Consider the following 23,892-nt stretch of genomic DNA (forward strand, 5'->3'; position numbering starts at 1 on the left):
GCAATACATCCTCTCGCTAACTTCTAATAAATATAACAATGGTTTAACCTTCCCTCACTTTGTTGGGGATACTTGAGATATTTCGCTAATTCATAAATCTGCAAAGCTTAACTTGAGTCTCTGATGACTGAGGAAGAGTTCTCAGTGCAACAGTAGTGGTTTCTGTTTCTATCTCCATAAAAAGCTAAACACCAGTGTAATATGAGGTCAAACAAGTCTGATATGGAATTTCAGATGTCAAAGTTGTGGACGTTAACCTCAGAGAAACAGCGAGAATCTTAGGAGAACACATATATCTACACACTTCACTTAAAAGCCCTTCTGTATACTGTACTCCCAGCACTGAACTTAACATGAACTCTGAACATAAAATATGTGTGTGATAGCAGCAGGATTCTGTATGCCAGCTCCTGGCCAGAAACAGAATAGCAAGACATCAAGGGAGGGAAGAGAGCCATCGTCTGTTTGATGTATGTGTGAGGGGCTGTGTTTGAGAGTCCACGAGTCTGTAAGTGCCTCTATGCATGCGTGCACTTTCCTCTGAGTGTGTGGTTTTATATAATGTGGGTAACAAGAAATATGTGTTTGATGTGCTCTTGGAAGTCGCTGAACCATGTCATTTCACCAGTACTTAGTCACAATGTATTTTTGTCCACATTCGTATACATGAAAGCCAATAGTTGCTGAATCTTTGAAACACAGCATATATTGCATATAGACATCCAAATGTACTGCCACGACGGCTATAAATATAAATGTGTTGTCTACTGAATACAGAAAAGCAGGTTGTGCCAAGTGATAAAGAAAAAAAACAAAGAAGCATATCCTTTATTTCTACCCCAACTCCAGAACTGCATATCTAACAAATCAGATACTGGTTCGTGTTGATGTAGTGCTATTGATAGAAGCACCAAAAGATGTGATTTGACAGCATATCACTGGAGTAGAGTGTTTCTAAATAATTGAATAGGGCCAATGTGGTTTCAGGTTGCAAAGAAAAGAAACTATAGTCACAAAGAGAGACAAACATCCTGTAAATACACCACTTTTCTCTCAGTTTGATAACAAGAGTGTGTCCTACATTAGCTGAGAAATGTGTTGGTCTGCAGGGCTAAGAGCTCTACAAGCACCACAAACATCTGTCAAACCATTCTGACAATGTTTGGCTGCTCCTGCAGGTCTTTTCTTTCCAAAGTAAGAGTGGTAAATTAATATTCCAGGCTACTGATGTACATGCACACATAGGACTTCTCGGCGATTGGAGATCATAAGAGACATGTTGTAATTAATTAAGTGGTGTGGCTAATCATTTTCAATGAATACAAGAGAAGATTGGATTCAGTTCATTGAGTCTATGACAAGTAAGGAAGCAGCTTTCAGACAGACAGACAGATACACAACCGAACTACAGGCCTACCTTGTTCCTGCTGTTTGTTGGCAGCAGCTGCTTTCTGGGCGGGAGAGTAGAAAGCCGAGAGGACACTGAGGGAGCTGACCAGTTGACTCTGAATGGAGCTCATTTTAGAAGGACCGGGCTTCCCTGATGGTTTCCCTGTTGTTGCTGCAGGGACGGCTTTCCCCGCAGGCTTGGCCGGGGTTCCCTTCCCTGCCTCTGATCTTTTCCCTGCCGTCTGTTTCGGTGTGCTGGGGCTCTCCTGCTGGCTGGCCGTCTGTTGGGCTCCAGAGCCGCTTCCCAGCTGTGCCCACTGCTCCCCCAGAAGCCCTGTTAATCGAGTCACAACTTGGCCCAAAGCTGCCGGCGATGTTGGTGACTCACTGGAGCCTCCACGAGGAGGTTGACCCTCACCAGTGTCCCGACGTGAGGCCTGGGCTTCACTTGAACCACGACGCTGAGCTGCTTCACCAGAGCCTCTGCGCAGTGATTGTGTCTCACCGGCATCTTTGTAAGGGGGTTGAGCTTCACTGGAGCTCCTACGAGAGCCCTGAGATTGAGGTTGGGCATCACTTGACCCCTGGCAAGTTGGGCGGGCCTGGGCTTCCCCTGATCCTCGACGAGGAGTATGTGATAGACTAGACGTCCTCTGCGGTGCTTTCAGCTCTTTCGAGTCACGTCGAGATGTTTTGGATTGAGACTGAGCTTGAATGGATTTGGGTCTGGTTTGGACTGCCCTGGAGCTTGGAGATGGGCTCGGAGTCTCACCCTGAAGTTTGGGTTGAGATTGTTTATCACTTGACTCTACAGAAGGCTTCTTTTCTGGGGTGTGGTCCTCAACCTGAGACACAGATGGGGTTTGATGTTTTACCAGTGGTTCGGAGGGCTGTGCTGGGGACTGATCCTCAAGAGGAGATGCACTCTGTACGTGCGCCTGAGGCTGGGTTTTTGTCTGGGGTTGATTCTGCTGGGCTTGAGTTTCAGCGGTTCCCTTACGAGGATGCGCAGGTGCAGCCTGAAGTATCAGAGGTGGCGGCTGTGCCTCCTCCACCGAAGGCTTCCGGCCTCTCTGTGGCCTAACAGGAGCTACTGTCTTCACAGCTGAATTTTCTGGTGTTATTATAACAGTGTCAGTTACCACAGTTTCCTTGATTGTTACACACACAATCTTGGCTTCTGCTGTTTCTTTCTTCTCCAAAGTTTCCACTGCAACCTGATTAGTTTTAACAGTTTCTGTTTCTACACTCTTTAGGGGTGTAATTTCTTTAGTTTCTGAGTCATCCTGTGCAGGACTTGCTTTAATCTTACTTTCTCCTGTTGCAGAAACCAGACTGGAACACTCTTCATTCTGGCTTATAACATCTGTAACTAAAATTTGTACAACTATGCTTTCTGCAGCTGCAACCGAACTCCCTGTAGAAACTTCCACAACCGCACTTTCACTGTCTCTTTGACTGCTTTCATTTGCTCCCCCATCCTCCATTCTTTCACTGACCACTGTACCTACATCTTCTCTTTGGCTCCCTGCATTTTCTCTTACATGACTCGGTGCTGCTGGATCTCTGGCTGGGTTGTTGTCCTGTCGTCTTTGTGTCTCCGTCTCAGTCTGCTGGTCTGACCTCTGCGCTACCTCTGTCTCTGTCACCCTGTCCACAGTGCCGACCCTTTCTGTCTCTGTCCCCCGGTCTACGCTGCTGGCCCTCGGTCTCTGCGGATGGTCTGTCACTGTCTCTCCCTCTGTTTCTGTGACTTGGTTTACCCTCTCTGCCACAGGCGTCTCGGTCGTCTGGTCCTGAGTGATGACCCTCTCGGTTATTGTGCCCCGTTCCATGCTGTTAGCTCTGGGTCTGGGTGGACTCACCGCTGCTATATCTGCCTCCATCTCTGTCACCTGGTCTTGGTTGTCAACTTTATTAGTCACTGTTCCTTGATCTATACTTCCGGTCCTCGGTTTGGGTACACACACTTCAACACAGATTCTATCGGTGTCTGTCCCCTGATCTACTGTACCGGGCAACTCTGTCTCTGTTTCTTGGTTGGCTAAATCTAATGTCTCTGTTACTGTCCCCGCGTCAATGCTCTCTCTTCTCGGCCGCTCATGTTCCTCCGTAGTACAAATCTCAACTCTCATTCCCTCACTTAGTAGTAGTATTTTCTCCTCTTTTACCTTGTTATCCTCAATTTGTTTTTTCAAAAGGGAATTTGTCCTCTCCAGCTCTTGACTAGCCTGAGTGAGTTTCACCTCCAGTGTCATTAGCTTCTCCTCCAGCTTCTGCACACCGTCTGGTTCTTCAAGTTTTCCTGCTTTTGCTGCATCTTGCGAACTGCTAGCCTGTGCCTCTTTTATAGACACCCTAAGTGATGTTAATTCCTGTCCTCTTATGTCCCGCGACAGCTTCTGCACAGCATGCTCCACTGCACTCTCTAATGTATCTTTTCGTTTGTCAATTTCTTCTGATGGTAGTTTTTGTCTCTCCAATTCCTGTGCTGACAACCCACCCATTTCTCCTTGGGCTGAGGAACTCTCCTTCTCTTTTGGTAGCACTTTCTCCTTCCCTGTAACCGGTTTTGAGGGCACAAGCTCTGAAGCGTCTAAATATCCAGTGGGTTGACTCATCAGAGCTAAGTTGAGCCCTTCTGAAGGTCTATGTCTTTGTGACTGACTGCTTGCCCCAGCATCAGAACTTGTGGATACTGCAGAAGATGATGTGGAAAGTTGGGCTTGGACCTGGGCTTGTAGCTGAAGTAGGAGCTTCTCCCTCTCCTCCCTCAATGAGCAGATCTGAGCCTTTAGTTCTGGGATGGTTTTGACCTGCTCCTCTAGCTCTCTGACCCTCTTCAGTGCCACTGTAATCTGCTGGTGAAGTCCTGTCCTATCCTGAGGAATACATCGTCTTTCTGTTACATCTGGTGACGCACGGAAAATGTTCTCTGTTGAGCCATTTTCTGGTGTTCCCAAGGTACGGTCGGGACTGCTTGAATCTGAACCTTTACGCTGCTGTAGGGTGATGGGCATGCTTGATGCTCTGAGCAGATTTGGCCGACCTTGAATCCCAGCAGTTTTGTCGTCAACACCTCGAGCCCCTGCACCCATTTCTTCTCTGGGTTTAGCTGTAACATAGCCAGTTCCTTGACTGGTTGTCCCCCTGCTGCTCTGGCTGGAAGTTAGACCTTCACTGGCCCTGAAGTCAAAGATCTGTTGTACCTCTGTCACTCGTGATTTAGGCTTGGGCCCCAGAGTGGATGTTCCAGACCATGTTGTGTCCTTTTCCTTAGGGGCAGGCCTGGCTCCATGTCCTGGAAGACTAAAATTCCTCGGTAGAGTGCTGAATTTAGGTGGGCCCTTCACCCTGCGCTGGATGTGGACCCTTTTAATGGTGTTTCCTTTTTCAATATCGTCAACATATTTGAGGAAGTCAAGGTCCAGGTGGAAGCCATAGGGAGTCTCCACTGAGTAGGGCAGCTGCTTCCTCTGAACACCGCCCTCACTGGCCTTGGTCTGAAAGCCGTTGGCTGTAGGAAATTAACAACAATCGATTGATTTCTTAATTAGTCAATGCTGCTTCTTCTTCTACTGCTCCTATTACAAAAACTAATGGCAACAGCTGAAATTAAAGTGCTAAACATGTGCAGTAACTTGACAAAATGACCATGACGCAAATCACATATTATTATTAGCATTATTATTCCTTTTCGCCCACTTGTGCAGACAGGCTGTACTGAGCTGAACACATGGTGCTTCATTATGTAAAACCTGATCACTTACTGGAAAGTAATTATCATGCAGTGATTGCGCCAAAACAAACTAATCAGCATGTAAAATTCTCCTCATGCTGTGTCAACTTATGAATGCAGTATGAGACAGGACGGTTATCACCTCAGGGAAATAAGCCAGAAGCCGCTTTTGGCCAAATAAAGAAACAGCAAGGTGCATGTTTCACCTTTTATGTCAAATACTGTATAGTATAATGAACACAAATCTGATGATTAATTATGTTTCTTAGTGCTGTTTAAAAATAATAAATAAATAAGAAGCTGTTGTTTATGGCACATGAGAGATGCAATGGGATTGTTTGAATACAGGCTCAGTGAAACTCACCACTTTTCTTGTCCATCATGGGAGGCAGAGTTCTCAGTCATCTACTTGAGTTTGCTACAGTTGGAGCTGGCAGCCTGGATAAAACAGAAATGACAGGGCCATATGACAAACTGAAGTATTGTTCCTCATTGTCTGAACAGAACAAAGGACAGAATTTTACAAGAGTAAAACGTGTGACATTCACAGAACAAAAATAAAACCAGGTGCCTTGAATAAAAGACAATAATAGATTAGAAAGAAAAAGGTTCAATAAAACCTACTTTAGAAGAGTTAATTAAACATAAATAAGTAAATGGTTAAAACATTTTTACGATAATCATAAAAAAAAGCAATAAAAGACAAGGCAAAATAAAATAAATGACCTTAAACTAAGCAATTTGCAAAAGTATTTAGGTAATACCAACATGATGTCGAATAAACATGAGGGACTTTTTAATGGTAAAATGAAACGGCACACTTTTAGGCCAATTGTCTTTGAGTCTACAGCAGTGCAAGAGTGATAACAGTCAAGATGGTTACACTGAGGTGAGGAATGGCATTTCAGTTGTTAGGCTCATGTGTAATGAAGAAATTATATATCTTTCAGCTGCATTTAAAGATAAATATTGTGCTGTCTCAGCTATGAAGACAAAATGACAGATTATAAAAGCAAAAGCAAATATTAATTGCTCAGTGAAGTTAAATGCAGTGTCATTGTGTCCATTGGCTTAATTTGATTTGGTTGTCCCAAGTCCAAACATTTAGGAGCCATTAAAAGTCAGCAAAACCCTAAACAGGCCCACAGAGCACTTTGTATTATTTGTTCCAAATAAAGAAGCCAAGAAACCAGAGCTTTTATTTTCTCAATGAGCTTACTGCAGAGTAGAGGCAAGAGAAATGAAAAACAATTCAGAGTGTGGAGTCAAAACTTTTAAGGGCTTATGAAAAGCCTCCTAATAAAATATCCAATACTAATAATAAAACCCAGGCAAATCGCCCAGCTTTGAGCGAGTCGCACAGTTCAAATCCAAACTAAATGAACACTTAAACCCCTACAGCCAAATATCAGCTCTAAGGCTATTTAGAAAATAGGCACACATTATTCACGCAATTTCCATGCAAATCTGTGTCAGTGGAGAAAATATCTACTATGTAGGAGTCATGGCGCACAAAAGCCTGAAACCGTGGCTTAATAAGTGCTAGAGTTCAAACTTCAACATGAGGCATTTTCAGAGGTGTAAATTAGCATTTTCATTATTTTTAGTAGGTGGTCCATTACAGTATATGCAATATTTGTATTGGAACAGATGCTGCAGATGGAATTTTTCACACCTCTCTTTTATGCATTGTATTTTTTTTATGCCTGTGGGTCTCAAGGTATGCAGCTATTATAACTGATGCAATACATGGAGTTAAAATAGTGCAACAGTGGATGTCATTTTGCTTTAGTGGTGTTTTCTCTATCACTTGTCATTTCATTTCTTATTTTGATGCCATTTTTACTCTCAGAAGATAAAAGTCTTGTGGGAATATGGAAACACTGTCTCTTAAAAAGTAGTTTTCCCGTGTGAAATGGCTGGTTTGATGTCTGGATAAAGAATGGGAACACTCATTTCCACACTGTATCTTTTTGCAAGACATACGTGATATTTGAAAACACTCCCATAAACAGTCTCAGTACTGAAAAAAACTGTTGATATTTTCTCCGTAGCAGTTGAGACAATTTTCGAGTTGACCTCGTACCAAATGATGTTTCCAAAAGTCATACACATTTTATTGCATGCGAAAGAGCCCGACTGTAATAAATTAAACCATTAAAATTGGATCTATTGCAGCATATTTGGAAATGTTGGCGTGTTTGTAGCCTTGGATTATACTTAGGTAGGTAGGTAGGTATTTACTTTATTAATCCCCGAGGGGACATTTTTTCGCTACAGCAGCATACAGAAGCAATAAGATAATAATAGAAATAATAGAATAAAATAATAGAATAGAATAGAATAATAGAAAAGCAATAAAATAGCAGCAAATAGCAGTAAAAAATATAAATATAAAATATAAAATGCACAGTTTATACAGTACATTATATATATATATATATTATATACAAACAAACCAAGAACACATTCAACATATATATATATATATATATATATATATATATATATATATATATATATATATATATACAGTACAGTATATATGTATATATATTATATACAAACAAACCAAGAAATATACAAACAAACCAAGATACTTGGATTGGTACTTGGACTATACAGTATACAATAGTTGAAGCAAGTGCAGCGTCCTGGCCATGGGGCAACATCTGTGTTGTGTGCAGTGCTGAGTGGCGACATACTGCAAGGCAAGCATTATGTGAGCTGGCAAAGTAATCAATCAAAGTAACAGCCAGTCCACCAGGGGGAACTAAACAGGAACTGTGACGAGCGCTATTTGGCCCTTCTGCCGTCTTCACAGATCGAGCCTTAATAATGAAAAGAATAGGTGACCTGGAGCAGAATTGTTGTCTCTGTTTCAGAGGAACAGATAAACACACACACACACGGAGAGACACACAGAGTGACTGACAGTGACTGCACAGGATCTGACACCGTGATCGCTACCATGGCAACCATCCTGCAATCCACCACTTCTGCGTGTCCCAGGAGTGAGAGGAGCACGGGCATTCCCGACTCCTCACGATGCTTAATGCGACTACAATCAGCTCGCAGTCCTTACGGCTTAATTAGCCGATTTGGGCGCAGAAGAACACTGCTTGTAATTGCTGAGTGAAGTACAGGCAGACCCCAACGACAACAGTGTACAGGCACAAAACTCCCTTTAATTAGATCATTACTGAAACGGAGAGACCGAGGTAGGGCGGAAGAGAATGGAGGGAGAGGAAGAGACTTCAAAAAAGGAAATAAGCGAGAAGGGGGAATGAAGTTAAGATGAAGCGTATGAGGAGAAAGACAAACGGGTATCACAGGATGGGATGAGAAGGGTAGAAATAACAGAAAGGTAATCAAATCTGTAACAATTACTAACATGACAGACCTGCTGGAATTTTTCTCTAATGAGACTGTGTCTACCTGACCTTCCCTACAGTGGGGTTGAAAGGATTTAAAAAAAAAAAAAAGTTTCCACTTTTAATTAAAGTCACTCCTAATGTGTGTGTGTGGCTAATGAAGGTCTCAGAGCAACAGAAGAATCATGTTGCATTTGGTGAGCTTCAGCAGGGCAATATGGATGATTACTGTCAATGTCGAGCCAAAATACCAATCTGTAAACAGATACTGGTAATTCATAAGTTTGTATATGCAGGTAGTGCTATTTCCGTACGATAACTAGTAGATTCTCCGGGTTAGGTTAGTAATTAAATATTGGAAGCCCCTGGTGACACTGATGATGCACAATCCTCGCTGGATTACAGTCATAATGACTATGAACTGAAAGCTCATAAAGGCTACGCTAATCCAAATTGAAAGTATTTGCTACAGGCTACACAAAGCTAAATGGAAGCCACGAGAATGTGTCCCCAAAACTGTGAATGTGTTTGTCAGCGCCAACTTAGTCACTCTCTCTTTGTCAGTGTTTGTTTATGTGTCTGCGTGTGCGCTAACATTGCTTGCAGTATGTAGGGTCATATATGTGTGTGTGTGTGTGTGTGTGTGTGTGTGTGTGTGGTTGAGTCACTGTGTTTGAACAGGGAACTCACTCCATGTCTCTCACTTGCACATAACCCCTCAAAGGACGCGTTGCGATCTCTCAACACCAATCCAATAAGCGTGACAGCTGGTGGAGAGGCGACGACGACAACGGTAATGAGAAGCCCGGATGAATAGGAGTAATGACAGTACAGAAAATTAGCTCACACTGACAGCTATGCTGATGGAATATGAAAACCCCTCAGCCACAATATTATAGTTGTTTTTTTTGCCAGTAGGGAATCGAGGAAAAACATTGTATTGTAAAAAATATGAAAAAACACAGACGTGTCAACAGCCATTCATAGATATTTAAATTCTTATAACTAAAAGTATGTGAGGATATGAAAAAAAAATTAAGTTACACTGACTGCCATCCTTTTCAAATTATACACACAACACACATTCAGAGATGCACACATACGCAGCAGACAAATACATGCACATAAAATTGCAGCTGACCTAACCTACCAAGAGGCATTAATTGAATGTCATTGGTCGTTACATTGGAGTGCCTGTGTTCTGGAGATTGAATTAGTCTGATACACTGACACAGATACAAGACAGACCAGCAGGAAATAAGATTGGAGCGAGCGAGCAGGGGACGAGAGGTGGGCGGGTGGGAGAGAGAAAGTGGGTGAGAAAGTGAGAAAGAGGCAGAAATTGGAGTGTTAGCTGTATGGCATACATGCAGAGTGGCTTTACTGTTATATGTCCAGATTTCCTTTGCTCGTTTTCTGTCTCATACTTCATCCCATTTTGAAGAAAAACCTTCGTATGAAAGCATTACAATCTCTCGTATACTCTCAAGCATTGTGTACCGACTGCAGCTGCGGCCCCGAACATGTGTTCATCAGCTGATGTGTGAGAGTGGCTGTGAGGAACTGTAAGCAGCAGCAGATGAGAGAAACAGGCAGGCCAAGCAAAAATAACACCGGACCCGAGTCCTTATCGCAGCCCTGACATGGGACCAGCTATCTCTGTTTACCCTCCTACTACCCCCTACCCTGAGAACGTAAGCAGGACCGTCTGCCTTAATAACGCCAACTCTCAGCCTGCGATAGACATAAACACATTCAAGCAGGAGCACATGTGCAGACAAACACGGGGGGGAACAGATAAAGACGTGTGAATGCAAAGTACCGAAGAAGTACCTTCTGTTAAATGCCTACTACAGCACTAGATTACCAGAGTGCAATTGCAATAAGCAAGCAGCAAAAGGTAATAACCCATGGGGGAACCGCAGTTAAAGATGAATGTGCAACCTGATTTGGGTGTTTAAAAGTACCCTATCAACATTTAAGGTTATCTGAGGGATTCATACATTTAAAAGTTAATGGATTTTTTTTTTTTTTTTAAATCCAGGAGTTTTTAACTTCAGCCACTGCATCGCCACCATATTTGCTCTCCCCACCGCAGAAATGAAGTTAGATGGATTTAAGAGCATTTACTGAACAGGTTTACCTCGTTAAAATCCAAAGAGTTGTAATAATAATACGCGAGGAATCTCTGACTGTTTGTTTGTCCCTCGCACATCTTGAAAACCATTCGTCCCATCTGCTTCAAGCTTGGTTAGAGGAATTTATTGTGATCTGGACATGGGACACATTTAATATTGGAATTTTTTTTTTTTAACAAATGGGCAACTGCCTCTCTGTGCAGCAGCAGGGGTGGAGTCGCCCCGCGCATTTGCAGTTCCAGACAGCATCGCAGCGGCCGTAGTCAAAGTGTGTCTTCAACTACGTCTGCAGCTTTTCTCAAGAAAGCTACACAGCAATAATACAAGCCAGACAAGTATACTGCCAAGTGGTCTGTTTTAAATGAGCACTGCACAAGTACCTTTAGAGAAAGTCTGTGTACTGTTTGAAATGAAAAAAAAAACAGCCACACATTTTGCTGCTGTAGCCTTAGCTGTTCTGGTCTGACCAGCAAAGATTACCTACCATTTATACTGATATTGGTGAGTAACCGCATGAGTTGGTTTGTCGACTCTCTAACTCCTTTTTCCTGGAGACCGGAGTGTTTTTCTTACACCACATTTTAGCATTTCCCATGAGCCAGTATTCAGCAAAAGTTTAGCTCTTATGAAAGCAGGAGGTTTCAATAAATCTCATGTTATCTATTTTGTACTCATCTGTGTCCCAATACAGAGACAACTCTCCCTGTGCTACAAATGTGAGTGAGGGAGCAGGTGATGGTGCAATTAGTTCAATCTAGTGAGTTGCAGGTGTGGATAACAGTTTTGCATAATGACGCTTTACAGAGTTGAGAAGCTCCTGAGCAACGAACTGAGAAAATTGCCAGACAAGACAACTGGGAACCTGAAAGTTTGTGATTGCTGAACCAGATCAAATGAAGGACGCCGTTAGTATTCAGATCATAAAGACGGAACTGGGAGACATTATCTGATATCGCAGAGCTTAGTCCGTGTGTGCTCTGCAGGAACAGATCAGTCCCTCTGCTCCACAAGAGCTATTTGAGAACAGTCTGGTTCCTTCCAGCTCCAGTCTGAGATTAGCCCTGTCTGTGTATAGTGCGTCACAACAATACTATCCTACTGGAATACATCTTCTGGGCCAAATCCATTCATCTGGGTCCATGCAAGTTCATCATCCAGATTTCTCCTTTTCATTCCTAATCCAGTATGATCTAATCCAATCCAGTTTGACTACATCTGTGTTCATCAGAGGCCAGATTGTTCCCCTTGTTTTAAGCAACATCTGGCTCTCAACTCCAGAGAGAAAATGAAAGAGGGAACTTCTGTCTGTGGGCTTCATTAAACAGTAGTACAATTATCCTGCTGGGCTGTGCAGGCTACTGTTTTATTATAGGTCCGTTATAACAGATGTTTTTTTTTTTTTTTAGGTCAAAACAAAAGAATCATGTTATGGGCTACACTGGGTAGTTAAATAAGGATCCCATCTTTAAGTGAAACATTCATTTTAATGTAATTACAATAAGCAGACGCTGTCGGTACAACATTGAAAGATATTGGCAGAAATGAGTTCAAAACCTCCAGTTGTTTGCTGGTTATCAGTTATTTGCAGAACTGAAAAGAAACAAATCTGTATTCAGCTCTTTTATTTGAGGTTAAATGAAACATTATATTCTCTTTCTGACTAGAGAATGGAAGTTATTTTCTTTCTAAGCTTAGAGCAATCAATAGAAATTGGTGCTTACACAAAAAAGAAACAAAGAGACCAAAAGGCACAAACCAATGTCTTTTAAGTTTGTCTTTCTATTGTTCAGTTGCAGTTGTCAGTTTCCTTTCTTTCTATCCTGGGAAATTAGTTTTAAGACCATCAATTACTAGACAGCCCAAGGATTCCAAGATGACTCAGAAGGTGCAGTATTCTGCATTGGATGTCTAATCTTTCTGTTTAGCTTGGCAAGATTGTTTAGGACCTCTGCCAAATGTTACAGTTGTATTGCTTTGTACCATGTAGTTTCACTAAAAGAAATGAGAAGAGAAATTCATCTTAATACACCTGATCGCTTGGTTTCCTGTTTGTTCGAGAAAGACATTAATTTGTGTTCACTGACTATGTGCAGGTCAAATGGTCTGTATTACCGTCTAATTAATGCGATTTGAGTATAAAGTGGGTCAGTGATGTCGCTTCGTTAAATGTACCAAAAGCTGTTGTTGTATGTTGTAAACAAATCGGACTGTGTACATAAAAGGCTTCACAGCAGAATCACTCTGCACACTGAGCCATGAAACAATAACACTGAACCTTGAAGCGAGTGTAACCTTGGCCATTACACACAGCTCACATTTACACACACTGTTTCCACATAAAGTATAAATACCATTCATTTTAACTTTGTTCAATCAGGTTACGGCTAAATAAGAAGCTTAAACATTGAGAAAGACTGCTAATCTTCTATTGAAGGTCAATCAGACAAGTACGTGTAAGGTTTAGTTTACTGTTCTGCAATAAATCCCAATATTTGTATTCAATATTCAAAACAAATGTATTTATTTTTCTGATTAAATTAATAGACTGGGATTGAGTGAAGTCATTGATACAGCTACAGTCTTTTACATCAAACTCTTTCTGAATTTGACTCTATATTTTAGTATCCTGTAGCTGAACACACTGCAGGTGAGCCCACTGACACAACAGATCCATCTCTTGTCAACTACTGCTTGAGTATAAAACACGATTTAACTGATTTAAACGTGATTTAACTGATTTAAACGTGATTTAACTGATTTAAACGTGATATAACGGCGTCTCATTAATTGTACCATCCATCCAGAGTTCCCTAAATCAAATCTTCATTTTATACTCAGTCTTATGACACCTCTACTGCATGATTTTGAAATACAGAAAAGGTGAAGGGGCAAAGAGTGGTGTGGAGAGCACTTTCTTAATGCTCTGGTGTTGGAGGAAAATGTGGATACAGGTTAAAAATGGGAGAAACAGGAGAAAGATGCCATTTCAGCTTTATCTGCATGGGGGGGTTGGGGGGGACATGACCTTGGTGCCACCACTCCTGTCCAGCTTCTGCCACATCTGTCAAAGGACAGATAACTCTCAGGCCACGCCCTTCCTTCAACGGTCTTCTTATCTCTTCTTATTTCATTGCTCCATCTCTTCATGCCACTATGCAGAATGAAAGCGTCTTCCTTTTTCAAGACGGCAGTCCTCGCGCCCTGTAGTGGTATTCTAGTACGAGGAGCAGCTGCCTGCTTTCATTAGTGACAAAGGAAGTGACACGCCATCTATTATTCGGTGGAGCACACAGCCAACCGCTTCAGGTCGGAGCTACGTTAGCATTATGGCTACTTCCGCTCATGGATGTTAATGAGGGCGGTGATGCTAATTAGGATTGGGCCATTGTCTATTGCTATGTCAACAGGTGCTGAAAAGGAGGCAAACAAGAAATGGAAGGAAAAGGGGGAAAATAAGTGAGAAGAAAAGACGACAATATGAAAGTCTCAGGTTATGCAGTCGGGTTTGGGGGATAAGACAAAAAGATAAAAAAGAAGAGAAATGTGTCAACCGGCAGAGGGGGAAAGGTGTGTGCCGTATGTTGCCATAGATGCTGCCATGTCACATCACATCCTCTCCCACTCGCTATGACAGGTAATAAACAAACACACACACACACACACACACACAAACAAACACCAAGCATGCATAAAATATTCAAATATACAGTGTAAGCAGTGTGAGCTGATGTGTTAGCAGTCTCACAGAAACATGAGTTTGAAATAAATATGGGTCCCCTTGCTCATTAATTACTACTTTTTACTTACAGTCAAAGTAAAAGAGACACACACACACACAAGCACACTTGCATGCAATCAGGAAATTCAAACACAGTCGCGCAATCATGAAATAAGACACCTGTGCACGCAAACACACAATTCTCCTAATGATTATAGAGAGTCTGCCCGACACCAGCAAAATATGAAGCCAGGAAAACAATGACGACGAAGTGTCGCAGCACAGCAGGCAGGAGGACACATGTAAATGTACACTCTATTGATCTAAGCATGCTGACAACCTTGCAGCTGCACATGCAGAACAAAACACAACGCACAGGATAACACAAATCACAGGACTCGCCTAAGAGAAAGAATTGGCCGATTGCCGAATTGAGCAGCTCACTGCTTATTTCAGTGCTGTGGGTTCGCGTGTGTGTGCGAACGCATGATTGTGTGTTGCCTGCCTACTTATTTCTCCCGTGCTGTCTCAGCTGCCAAAGCTGTGTGGGGAGTGCTAACGTTGTGCGACCAGAAGAAGAAAAAAAAGATTCTCCCTCTCTTCATACACATGCACATACATGCATGCAAACACGTACATACGCCCTGTCGCTCTCTTTTTCACACTCCCTCTCACACATCGCAGGCAAACACAGGAGACCTATGTTCGCCCCTGCAAAAAATAGACTCGGGAAGAGGGTGTTAAAAAAAGAAAGGTGAGGTGTAGCAGATCAAAGGAGAGGAAAAATTAGCAATGTGAGTTCAACAAAAGGAATTATGGTAGACGAAAACACAGGAGTGAGAAGAGCAGGGAAACGGCTTGAGACAGAAATAATGAAAGAGCGTGAGTAAACAAGACAAAAATGGGATAAGTGAGAAATAAAAAAATTTAAAAAAAAAAGAGTTAATTCCCAGGAGGCAATTTGCCTCTCACCTGCCATGCGGCTCCTCTCACCTCCTGTCCTTCCTGTTTCTGTCTCTGTCTCTGTGAGTGCTACTGACCCTGTCTCTCTTTTAACATCAGCAGAGAATGAAAGAAAAAACTGGAAAAAAAAAAAAAAAAAGAGGGAGGAAGGGTGGGAAAGGGTTGATGTGTTGGCAGATGGTGCTGAGAGGTGGAGGGAGAAGAGGAGAGGCTGTCTCGCTGGTCAGACCATCGTCTCTCTCTCTCTCTCTCTCTCTCTCTCAGTGTGATAGATTCACCGGCCTGCTCCCTGCAACCAACTGGCCCAGAAAAAAATAACATCCGGACAGATAAATGGGCTCAACACGCGCACACGCACGCACGCACGCACGCACGCACACACACACACACACACACACACACACACACACACACACACACACACACACACACACACACACACACACACACAAACAAACAAACATGTTAATCAACCACCTGTCTGTATTTGATAGTGCAGCAACTTTTAAGTGTGCACAGAGGTGGATGTGTATAAAGCTTCAGATTTCCTAAAGTGAAAATGCCCGCAAGGGAGCCACGGCGCAGAGAAGTCTTGTGCTTTTGTGTGTGTGGAAACTTTTTGTGTTCGAGTCTGTGCTTATTCATGCATATACTGTTGTGTGCACGCATGTGTGTTTCTGGATATGTGCATGTGTGGTTAGTGTCTGTGTGCTTAGCCTGCAGGCTTAAGGCCGGCCCTACAGTGAACTTCATGCACCAGTATAATTATTATTGAAGGACTTCAAGTCAACCCCGTTTGTGCTGCCAAAGGGCCACACGAGGCCAGCTTTGACCAGGTCCAGCTCTACTCTGGGTCTAAAATACTTTTCAGAAGCACCATATTATTGGTTCTGAGGCATCGTCTCTGTGAAGTTTAACGAGTAAACCCCCTGGTTAGCTCTGTCTGGCTCAATAACAGAAAGCAGTCTAATGAGTAAACCCTGGACTTGCCCCGTTAGCTCTGTAGTGTAAATGAGGTAAATAATTAACTGCCTTTAAATAGGCTAACTGCCCAGGCTAATGGGTCCTATCTCTTATCTCACTCCTGCACGATCCCTCAGACCACTAATGCTAATTCCTCTTTTAGAGAGTGTGTGTGCAACACAATTTAAGAGAAAACATCCACTCCCAAAAAAAAACCTCGAGCACAGCTCTTAAAATGCAGCCTTCACACCTTTGACTGAAGTGCCATGTGAGTATACAGATACAAGAAGCTCCTGAAATATTCATGGGGATATATGGAATAGCTAAAGCAACACCAGTGCTCTATATTAAAGCAGTCTGTATAGATGGAAAGGTTCAGTTTAATTCAGACTGGAGGGAGAGACGTAGATTTGGGGTGCATGACTCACAACAACTGGAGTGAGTTTAGTATAAAAAAAACGTCTGATAGGTTAACTGTTAATGTGCACTTTAATTGTCATAAACCACTTTGTTTACTGTCTTTAGGAGGAGTACAACATGTGAGGATGTATGGAAGATTTCTATCATGTGCATTTTGTACTTTAAAAATGATAAAAGACAACATCATTTCTTTGTGAAGGGAAAGTTTGAGGCTGACAAAAGGGAACCTTTGTCAAGCACAAACTCAGACATTGTTCACAGCTTCTGTGGCTAAATCCTCCCCTCTCCTTGTATATGTCCAACACACTGCTTAAAATCAGCTCGCATCCTTTCATCTAAAGCAGCGGACTGAAAGAGGGTGTGATGCGGCCTATAGGGTTAAGCTTCTCTCTTGCCGATCACATGAACTGTCTCCTGTCAGGAGGGATCAGATCCCACCTCAGACCTTTAGGACTTTCTAGAGTCTCACTCCTCTCTTGTCTTTTCTTTGTATGTCGAGGTTAGACATCGTCTGTCCATTTCGCTTCTTCTTATGTTGGAAAAAATAGAAAAATTTGATTTGAAAATGGTGTGTACTGAGACAAACGATGGTTGGAAGGGAGAAGCTGCCTCAAGAGAAGAGGTTCAAGTTTCTTTATATTGTTCTCACAAACGAGGGGAAGATGGAGCACGAATTAGGGTTATTAGGTGTACTAGGCTTAATCACCGCCATCTTGTCGGAGGGGTTTGAAATGCCCCCGTGATCCTGAGACATGTGAGGAAATAGTTCCTGGTGAAGACGATGTCCTTACCAGCCTGAAGAATGGGTTAGACTCGTTTATACGAGGGTGGATCAATAAGTTCTGAGACTGCTCCTGTTGCGTGCGAACGATGCAAAGCACCATGACGTGCACGGAGTGGGAGGGAAGTTTAACCTCAGTGAGTAAGTGTTAAAAATGTTGTCGCTTGATCATCATCAATTCCTGAGTTGCACATGTTTTAGCCATGACCACAGAGCACACATCAAATTTGATATCGAACTCTGGAAATCAGCCACGGAGATCCTTGAAATGCTTCAGGAAGCCTACGCCAATGACGCAAAGAGAAAGGGAGAGATGTTTTAAGTGACATTCCCATTTCCAAAGGGCAGAACTTCACTGTCCAAAGCCCAAAAAGGTGAGGTCAGGTCAGGCGCGCAACCAAGTGGTTTTTGTTTGACGTTCACGAAGCTCTGCACCATGAATTTGTCCTCCACGGTCAAACTGTCAACACAGAGTTCTACTGTGATGTTGTGAGGCGTCTCAGGAAAAACCTTCACCTGAACTGTGGCGCTTTTGGTTCTCCCAACGTGACAACGTGCTCGTTCACAGCGCATTGAAAACACACAAGTTCGGGGGGAGCTTAGTGCGAACCGACCTCTGGCTGCTTTATTGTCTAAAATAGTTTAGCATGTCGACATACATAACAACCTGTATTGTATATTATCAGTCTCTGTGTTCCGGCAAAAACACACAGTTAAAATGTTAAAATAACAACAGGCAGCATTATGCAAAGTCTGGCACCCCAGGATTCTGCAAATACGTGTGTCTGACTGTGTCTGGCTGTGTAAAAGTGTGAAAACATAATGTTTTAAATGCGGCACTCAGCAGCTTATAAACATGCAGTTTAGCAGAACGGCTCGGAGTCAGAATGTTTTCTCAACTGTTCAAGCGACACAGAAACATTGTGTAAACAAACGTATTTGTAATATGAAGAATGTAATTATAACTAATGGTTTGAGGCCAAAAGAAGACACTGCAGTAATCACTCACCATTACCTGAACCTATGCAAGTTGCTCTATTACTAATTGTTCAGCTCACCTCAAATCGAGTTACACTGTCAGTTATTTTGACTTGCATTTTTGAAAAATTATCTCAGCTCTGGGAACAGCAATTAATGTCATTTTCCATTATAGTGTCATAGAAATACTCCTGGTAATCAGTTTAAATTCCTGCTATGTCTCGCAACATAATTCAGTGTGTTATTGTTACAGTTTTAGAACACCGGCAGCTGGAGACTTACGCCAAACCTCCCAACACACAATTATCTGCGTAGCGTGCAGTATGTGTGGTGTGTGCATGTGTCTGAGTGGGTGCAAGTGTGAAAAAACAAAACCAGTTTTTACTGGCAGAGCTCACAGTTCTCAAACAACATTACATCCAACATCTGGAAATAAAAGTTTTCTTCTTGAACTTAACTAAAAACCCAAACACCAAAAATGGTAGAAAAATGGTCATTTACGCTCAAGTTTACAGTTTCAACTTTTTATTTTGTCTGTGCAATGCCTTAGGGTTTAGCTGATTTCCAGACTATGTAACTATAACAGTGTTTTGAAATGCACAATAGTTCAGAGTTGAATTTTAGATGGTGAAATGTAAATGCGAGTGATATTTAAAGATGCTCAAAATCCCATGGTGAAAACTTGTGATCACATGTATAACACGTTTACCACATATGATAACATTTGGAAAATATGTGGAAAAGTTTGCACATGGGAGTGTGCATGGGCCTCACACATTACACCAGGAAAATGTTCCAAAACCACATTTCACATGAGCACAATCACATGTGCCATGTGGTCACGTGATCATGAGTTTTTGCATGTGTTTTTTCTGGAAGGGATGTATAGGAAAATTGAAGAAACACATACATTATGTAATGTTTAATTAAAAAAAAAAAAATCCAGTTCAAATTCAAACATGTGTTTTGGGAAGAGTTTTCATCCAGTTCTAGTAATGTAATTATTCATAAATGGGATCACGTGTTGTTTGTGGATACGTCAGAAATCCTATTTTCTATGAGTTCATCAAAGTTTATTTCTTTTCTTTTTTTTGTATTCTTTTCATTGTATTACAGTATGCCTTGTCATTAAAGCTAAATAACTGTTTGCAGAATTGACAGTATTTAGCAAATATTTTGGTACATCAGATATTTCCAACAGAGCTTAATTTTGACCCCCATCATTTTTTTTATGTTTTAAGTGTGTGTGTGTGTGTGTGTGTGTGTGCGTGCGTGCGTGCGTGCGCATAATTGAAACTATACTTAATTGTTTGAGCGCACACACACACACACACACACACACACACACACACACACACACACACACACACACACACACACACACACACACACACACACACACACACACACACACACACACACAGAGTCCAGCTCCAGACCATATATAGTGTCGACTAACGGTGAAGCACCAGCTGACGATGTCACAGGCCATCACCCCCTAACAAAAATAATGTGTGCTACATTATTTCTTTGCTTTCATCGTTTTGTTTTCTCATTCTTTGAAGGGAATCATATTATGGAGAAGCAAAGACAAGAATAACACCCGAGATACGCACTTTGACAAAGCGCTTCTGGCATATTGGGGTGATTTTTTTTTTTAATTTTTTTTTTAGGAGGAGTTAGAGGCAGTGACATGATATGGCATTCACGCTAAACATGTTTTTTTAAATGTTAAAATCGAGACAGAAATCAGTCAGGAGTGAAATGAAGCACAGCTCCTGACATTTTGACAGCTGACTGAGCAGTGAGTCAGAATTTCTACAGCAATCACTACAGTGCACTAAGAAAACAAAAAAACACAATCGAAAGTTACAGTAATGTGATCAGTCGCCAGCTAAATCCCCTTCATGCAGGTTGTACCCTGACTCTTCGTAAAAACATGAAGCACTGCCTGAGAAAATTCTGTAGGTTCAAGTGTTGCAGCAAATATCCATTACTAAGATGGTTTAAAGATGGAAAAAACAATGAATCAGGCTATGAGCAGGATTTTCCACTGTGTGTGTGTGTGTGTGTGTGTGTGTGTGTGTGTGTGTGTGTGTGTGTGTGTGTGTGTGTGTGTGTGTGTGTGTGTGTGTGTGTGTGTGTGTGTGTGTGTGTGTGTGTGTGTGTGTGTCTTCTGCTGGGCCATGGCTGGCAGACATCCTGAGGAAGGCCAGTTGCTGATAAGGCCTTCAGGCAGGGAAAAGACTGTTTATACGTTGAAACAGACGCCCACAGAACTGACCACAGTGCACACCTAGCTGCTCAAGTGGAAATGATCTGAACTATCTTGAGCTGTGTCTGTGTGTGTGCAAGAGAGCGACAATGAGTGAGCAACAATCTTTAAAGACAGAGCGCTGCAGTTTGAAGTCCATCACCACCACCACCGTTTGCTGGTGTGTTGGCCTGCGAGGGAAACATAGCGAGAATAGGAAGAGAATACAGAAAATAATGCGCCCTGTCTTCCACTTTTCCTCTGAAACAACAGGGATAGTGCCGTTCCTTCATCATTTCTCATCCTGCAGGTCCATCTGTACTTTACATGTCGATCAGATTGGTATTACCAGACCCAAATTCACTTCATGAATAGATCAAGTCTGGTCACACACTTTTGGACCTCCGGTTGTTTCATCCTAATGGGTGTAGAACTCGGGTGAATTTTGAAACTATTGAAACAGCCATTAACCAATCGGTATTGACCTCCGTATTACGTCATTTGTGCGATGAAACTAACCGAGCTGTAAATAACAAAGACCCCAAACAACTCAATCAATTTTGTTTCTTGCTGGTTCAATGCACATTAAATGGAGATGACGATGTGCATCAGCCATCAAGAAATTTAATCTGGGCATTGTTTGAGCTTGCACGTTTCCATCAGGTGTGATACAACGCAACCAGAGCTCGATCACAATATGATCAGCTCTCATTGATTTTGGAGGAGGCACTCTTTCTTATTGTCTGTCTCCCTCCCTAAATGAAATCTGTATTTATTTATCATCCAGTGTCGCTCAGTTTTACTCTCTCAGACTTTCTAAGAAGGTGACCTGGTTTGGAAGGACAAAGGAAAAAAAAAGTGTATTGAAAAAAACAAAAGCGGAAAAAGAAGTCGAGAAAAGACAGAGAGAAGAAGGGAGAGACCGAGTTTTATCATTAAGTGTGGGTGAAGTATGGCTGAGCAATAATGGGATTGCTCTTCCCACAGACAGACTCTTCCTGAAGGGCTGACCTCCGCTGACCTGTGGGGGGGAAACAGTCTACAGGCTTGGCTCTAATACCATGAATTATCAGTACATACAAGAAACCACAGCCAGAGAGCACAGAGGGAACACAGAACATAGAATAGTTTATGTATCTGTTAATTTATCTATGTTTTACAGCATTTGTAGAAGAACAGTAAATCTTGCATTTCTCTCTCCGTTGGCATCTAGCTGCGTGTGTTCCCAGACCCGGATTTAGCACTGAAGGATAAACAATGACCAGCGCTGAAAGACAATGTGTCTCGACTTGCAGTCTTTTAGTGGAGAGTTGCAAACTATGCATGTAAACAAATGCAGTGATATACAAGCAGCAACGGGAAGCAGTCGAGGTTGGCCCTGTGGTGGAGATTAAAACAGTCCCTGCTGCAGGCAACATTAACACATGAAGATCGTAAAACAGACCAAAAATACAAAGCTGTCTAAAATAGAGATTGATTTACTAAATGTTCATCACGTGAGATGGACAGAAACCAACAGCTGCTCAGAGGGACGGAAATCAATCTTAAGAGCATAACACTTAAAACGATGAATACAAATCAGTTAGACACACAGAAAATGTGTTATATTTTTAACCTGAATTTTATTCCCATTGTATATATATTTTGACAATTTGTCATGATAATATGTTACTCACCATCTGTGGTACGTCCAAATTGAACAAAATATGTTGTTTGTCGTTGCCCTCCAGAATGTTACGCACACGTTACACTGTCTAACAATATGGTGTCATTATGTCAACAAGAATCAAAATATTGTGATTATCAGGATATAATACTGAAGTATTTTGTGAAACTTTAGGCTTGTACCCTTTTCCTGATTGTTATTGGTCTCTCCAGAATCCATGTTACCCAAATTTCGACAATAAAATAGGTTTGGACAGTTTGATGATATGTATGCTACAAGATGATATAAATTTGTTAACTGTCTACTGCTTTGCCAGAGATTTACTGTTTATATTGTGGTAGCTTTTATTATAACATGTTTGTATCTATAAGTCTCTTTTAATAAGTGTGGATAAACGTGTATTTAATCTGTTTTTTTCTTACATTTTGTCAATAATTTAAAACCTCTGGTTGATCAGCAGCAACCAGTTTCTCAATTCATTTCCCAAGAAACATACAACTATATTACTGTTTTATTATACTGATACTAGACAGAGGTGGTGAGTAAAATTTTATCATGGCCGCTCATAATGGACAAAAAGGGCCGGAAACACAAAGCCTCTAGATTAAAAGTCCAAGTGGGAAGGAAAAGAAATCGCATGAATGAAATTACACTTCATAAAACTGTCGGTTGTCGCCCCTAAATACTTTTACATTTATCCAAATATCTCCAGGCACGTGTGAGCTCACCTTGTGCCACACTGTACAAGTGGGAAACAGCGGTGTTAGCCAGGAGGCTGCCTCAGCACAAGCAATTTGTTGAGTCTGACGGGAAGCTACATGGGGTCGCGACCTTGTCTGAACAATTCCCAAGAATCCCTCCTTACATAAGTAAGGGTCTGAGGAGGGGGTGATGCGTTGTGGGTCAGAGGTGTGTTGATGCTAAAAGGGTTAAATCTATTCGGTCGGTCTTCATGCTGTGAGAGTAATGCGTTAGATAGTGGGAAGATTTGAGAACAAAATATTTACGATTAAAGTCGAAAGGCCTCACGGAAACCAAATGTGACTCTTAATCACACAGTAAAGAGGCTAAAAGATTGTAAAGACTAACATAATTTTCTTCAACATGTACTTCTCTCACAGCCTGCAATACTCCTACTTCAGATCCTTGAGTACTGCTCACACAAAGTAGAGCCATTTCCATCTGCCCTAAGGGAATCCTTTTTGTGAATGTAATGTTTTCCTTTGAGTTAAAAATGAAAACCACAAGATAACATGAACATAAATCTTTATAATTCAAACAAAATGCTTTGAATTATTAAAAAGTGGGGCCACATGTTGGGGATGACTTTGGGGATTTGTATAATTGCTGATAACAATGGACATCATTTCTTTGGGTAAATAAACTGTCTTTTGTGGGAATTTGTTCCTGGTCTGGTTCCAGTTGCATGCAAACAAAAACAATGTGGACTCAGGCGTTTTACGCCTACTTGCTGTTTTTTTTTTTTATCGTGAAGGGGAGAGGAGAGGA

General features: G+C 41.8%; 2 protein-coding genes across 6 annotated transcripts in view; both read right to left on the minus strand.

Annotated features, from left to right (window-relative positions):
* dock7 (dedicator of cytokinesis 7) overlaps window positions 1-23,892 on the minus strand; it is a 304,975-nt gene that overhangs the window by 186,185 nt on the left and 94,898 nt on the right. The gene's annotated exons all lie outside the window — the stretch shown is intronic.
* Window positions 1-23,892, minus strand: part of kank4 (KN motif and ankyrin repeat domains 4) — a 104,221-nt gene that overhangs the window by 44,696 nt on the left and 35,633 nt on the right. For all 4 annotated transcript variants that reach the window (XR_011311160.1, XM_069704806.1, XM_069704805.1 and 1 more), the window contains exons 2-3: window positions 5,493-5,566; window positions 1,418-4,906 (exon numbers count right to left, since the gene is read on the minus strand). Coding sequence is in view for 3 of the 4 variants with exons in the window: in XM_069704806.1 (XP_069560907.1) it covers window positions 1,418-4,906; window positions 5,493-5,511 (3,508 nt within the window). In the remaining variant the exon portion in view is untranslated. The remainder of the gene's footprint in view (window positions 1-1,417; window positions 4,907-5,492; window positions 5,567-23,892) is intronic.

Source organism: Brachyistius frenatus, unplaced genomic scaffold (assembly GCF_029030835.1).
Source record: "Brachyistius frenatus isolate BFR_SWC_R1_liver_20210118 unplaced genomic scaffold, ASM2903083v1 Contig_52, whole genome shotgun sequence".
NCBI lineage: Eukaryota > Metazoa > Chordata > Actinopteri > Embiotocidae > Brachyistius > Brachyistius frenatus.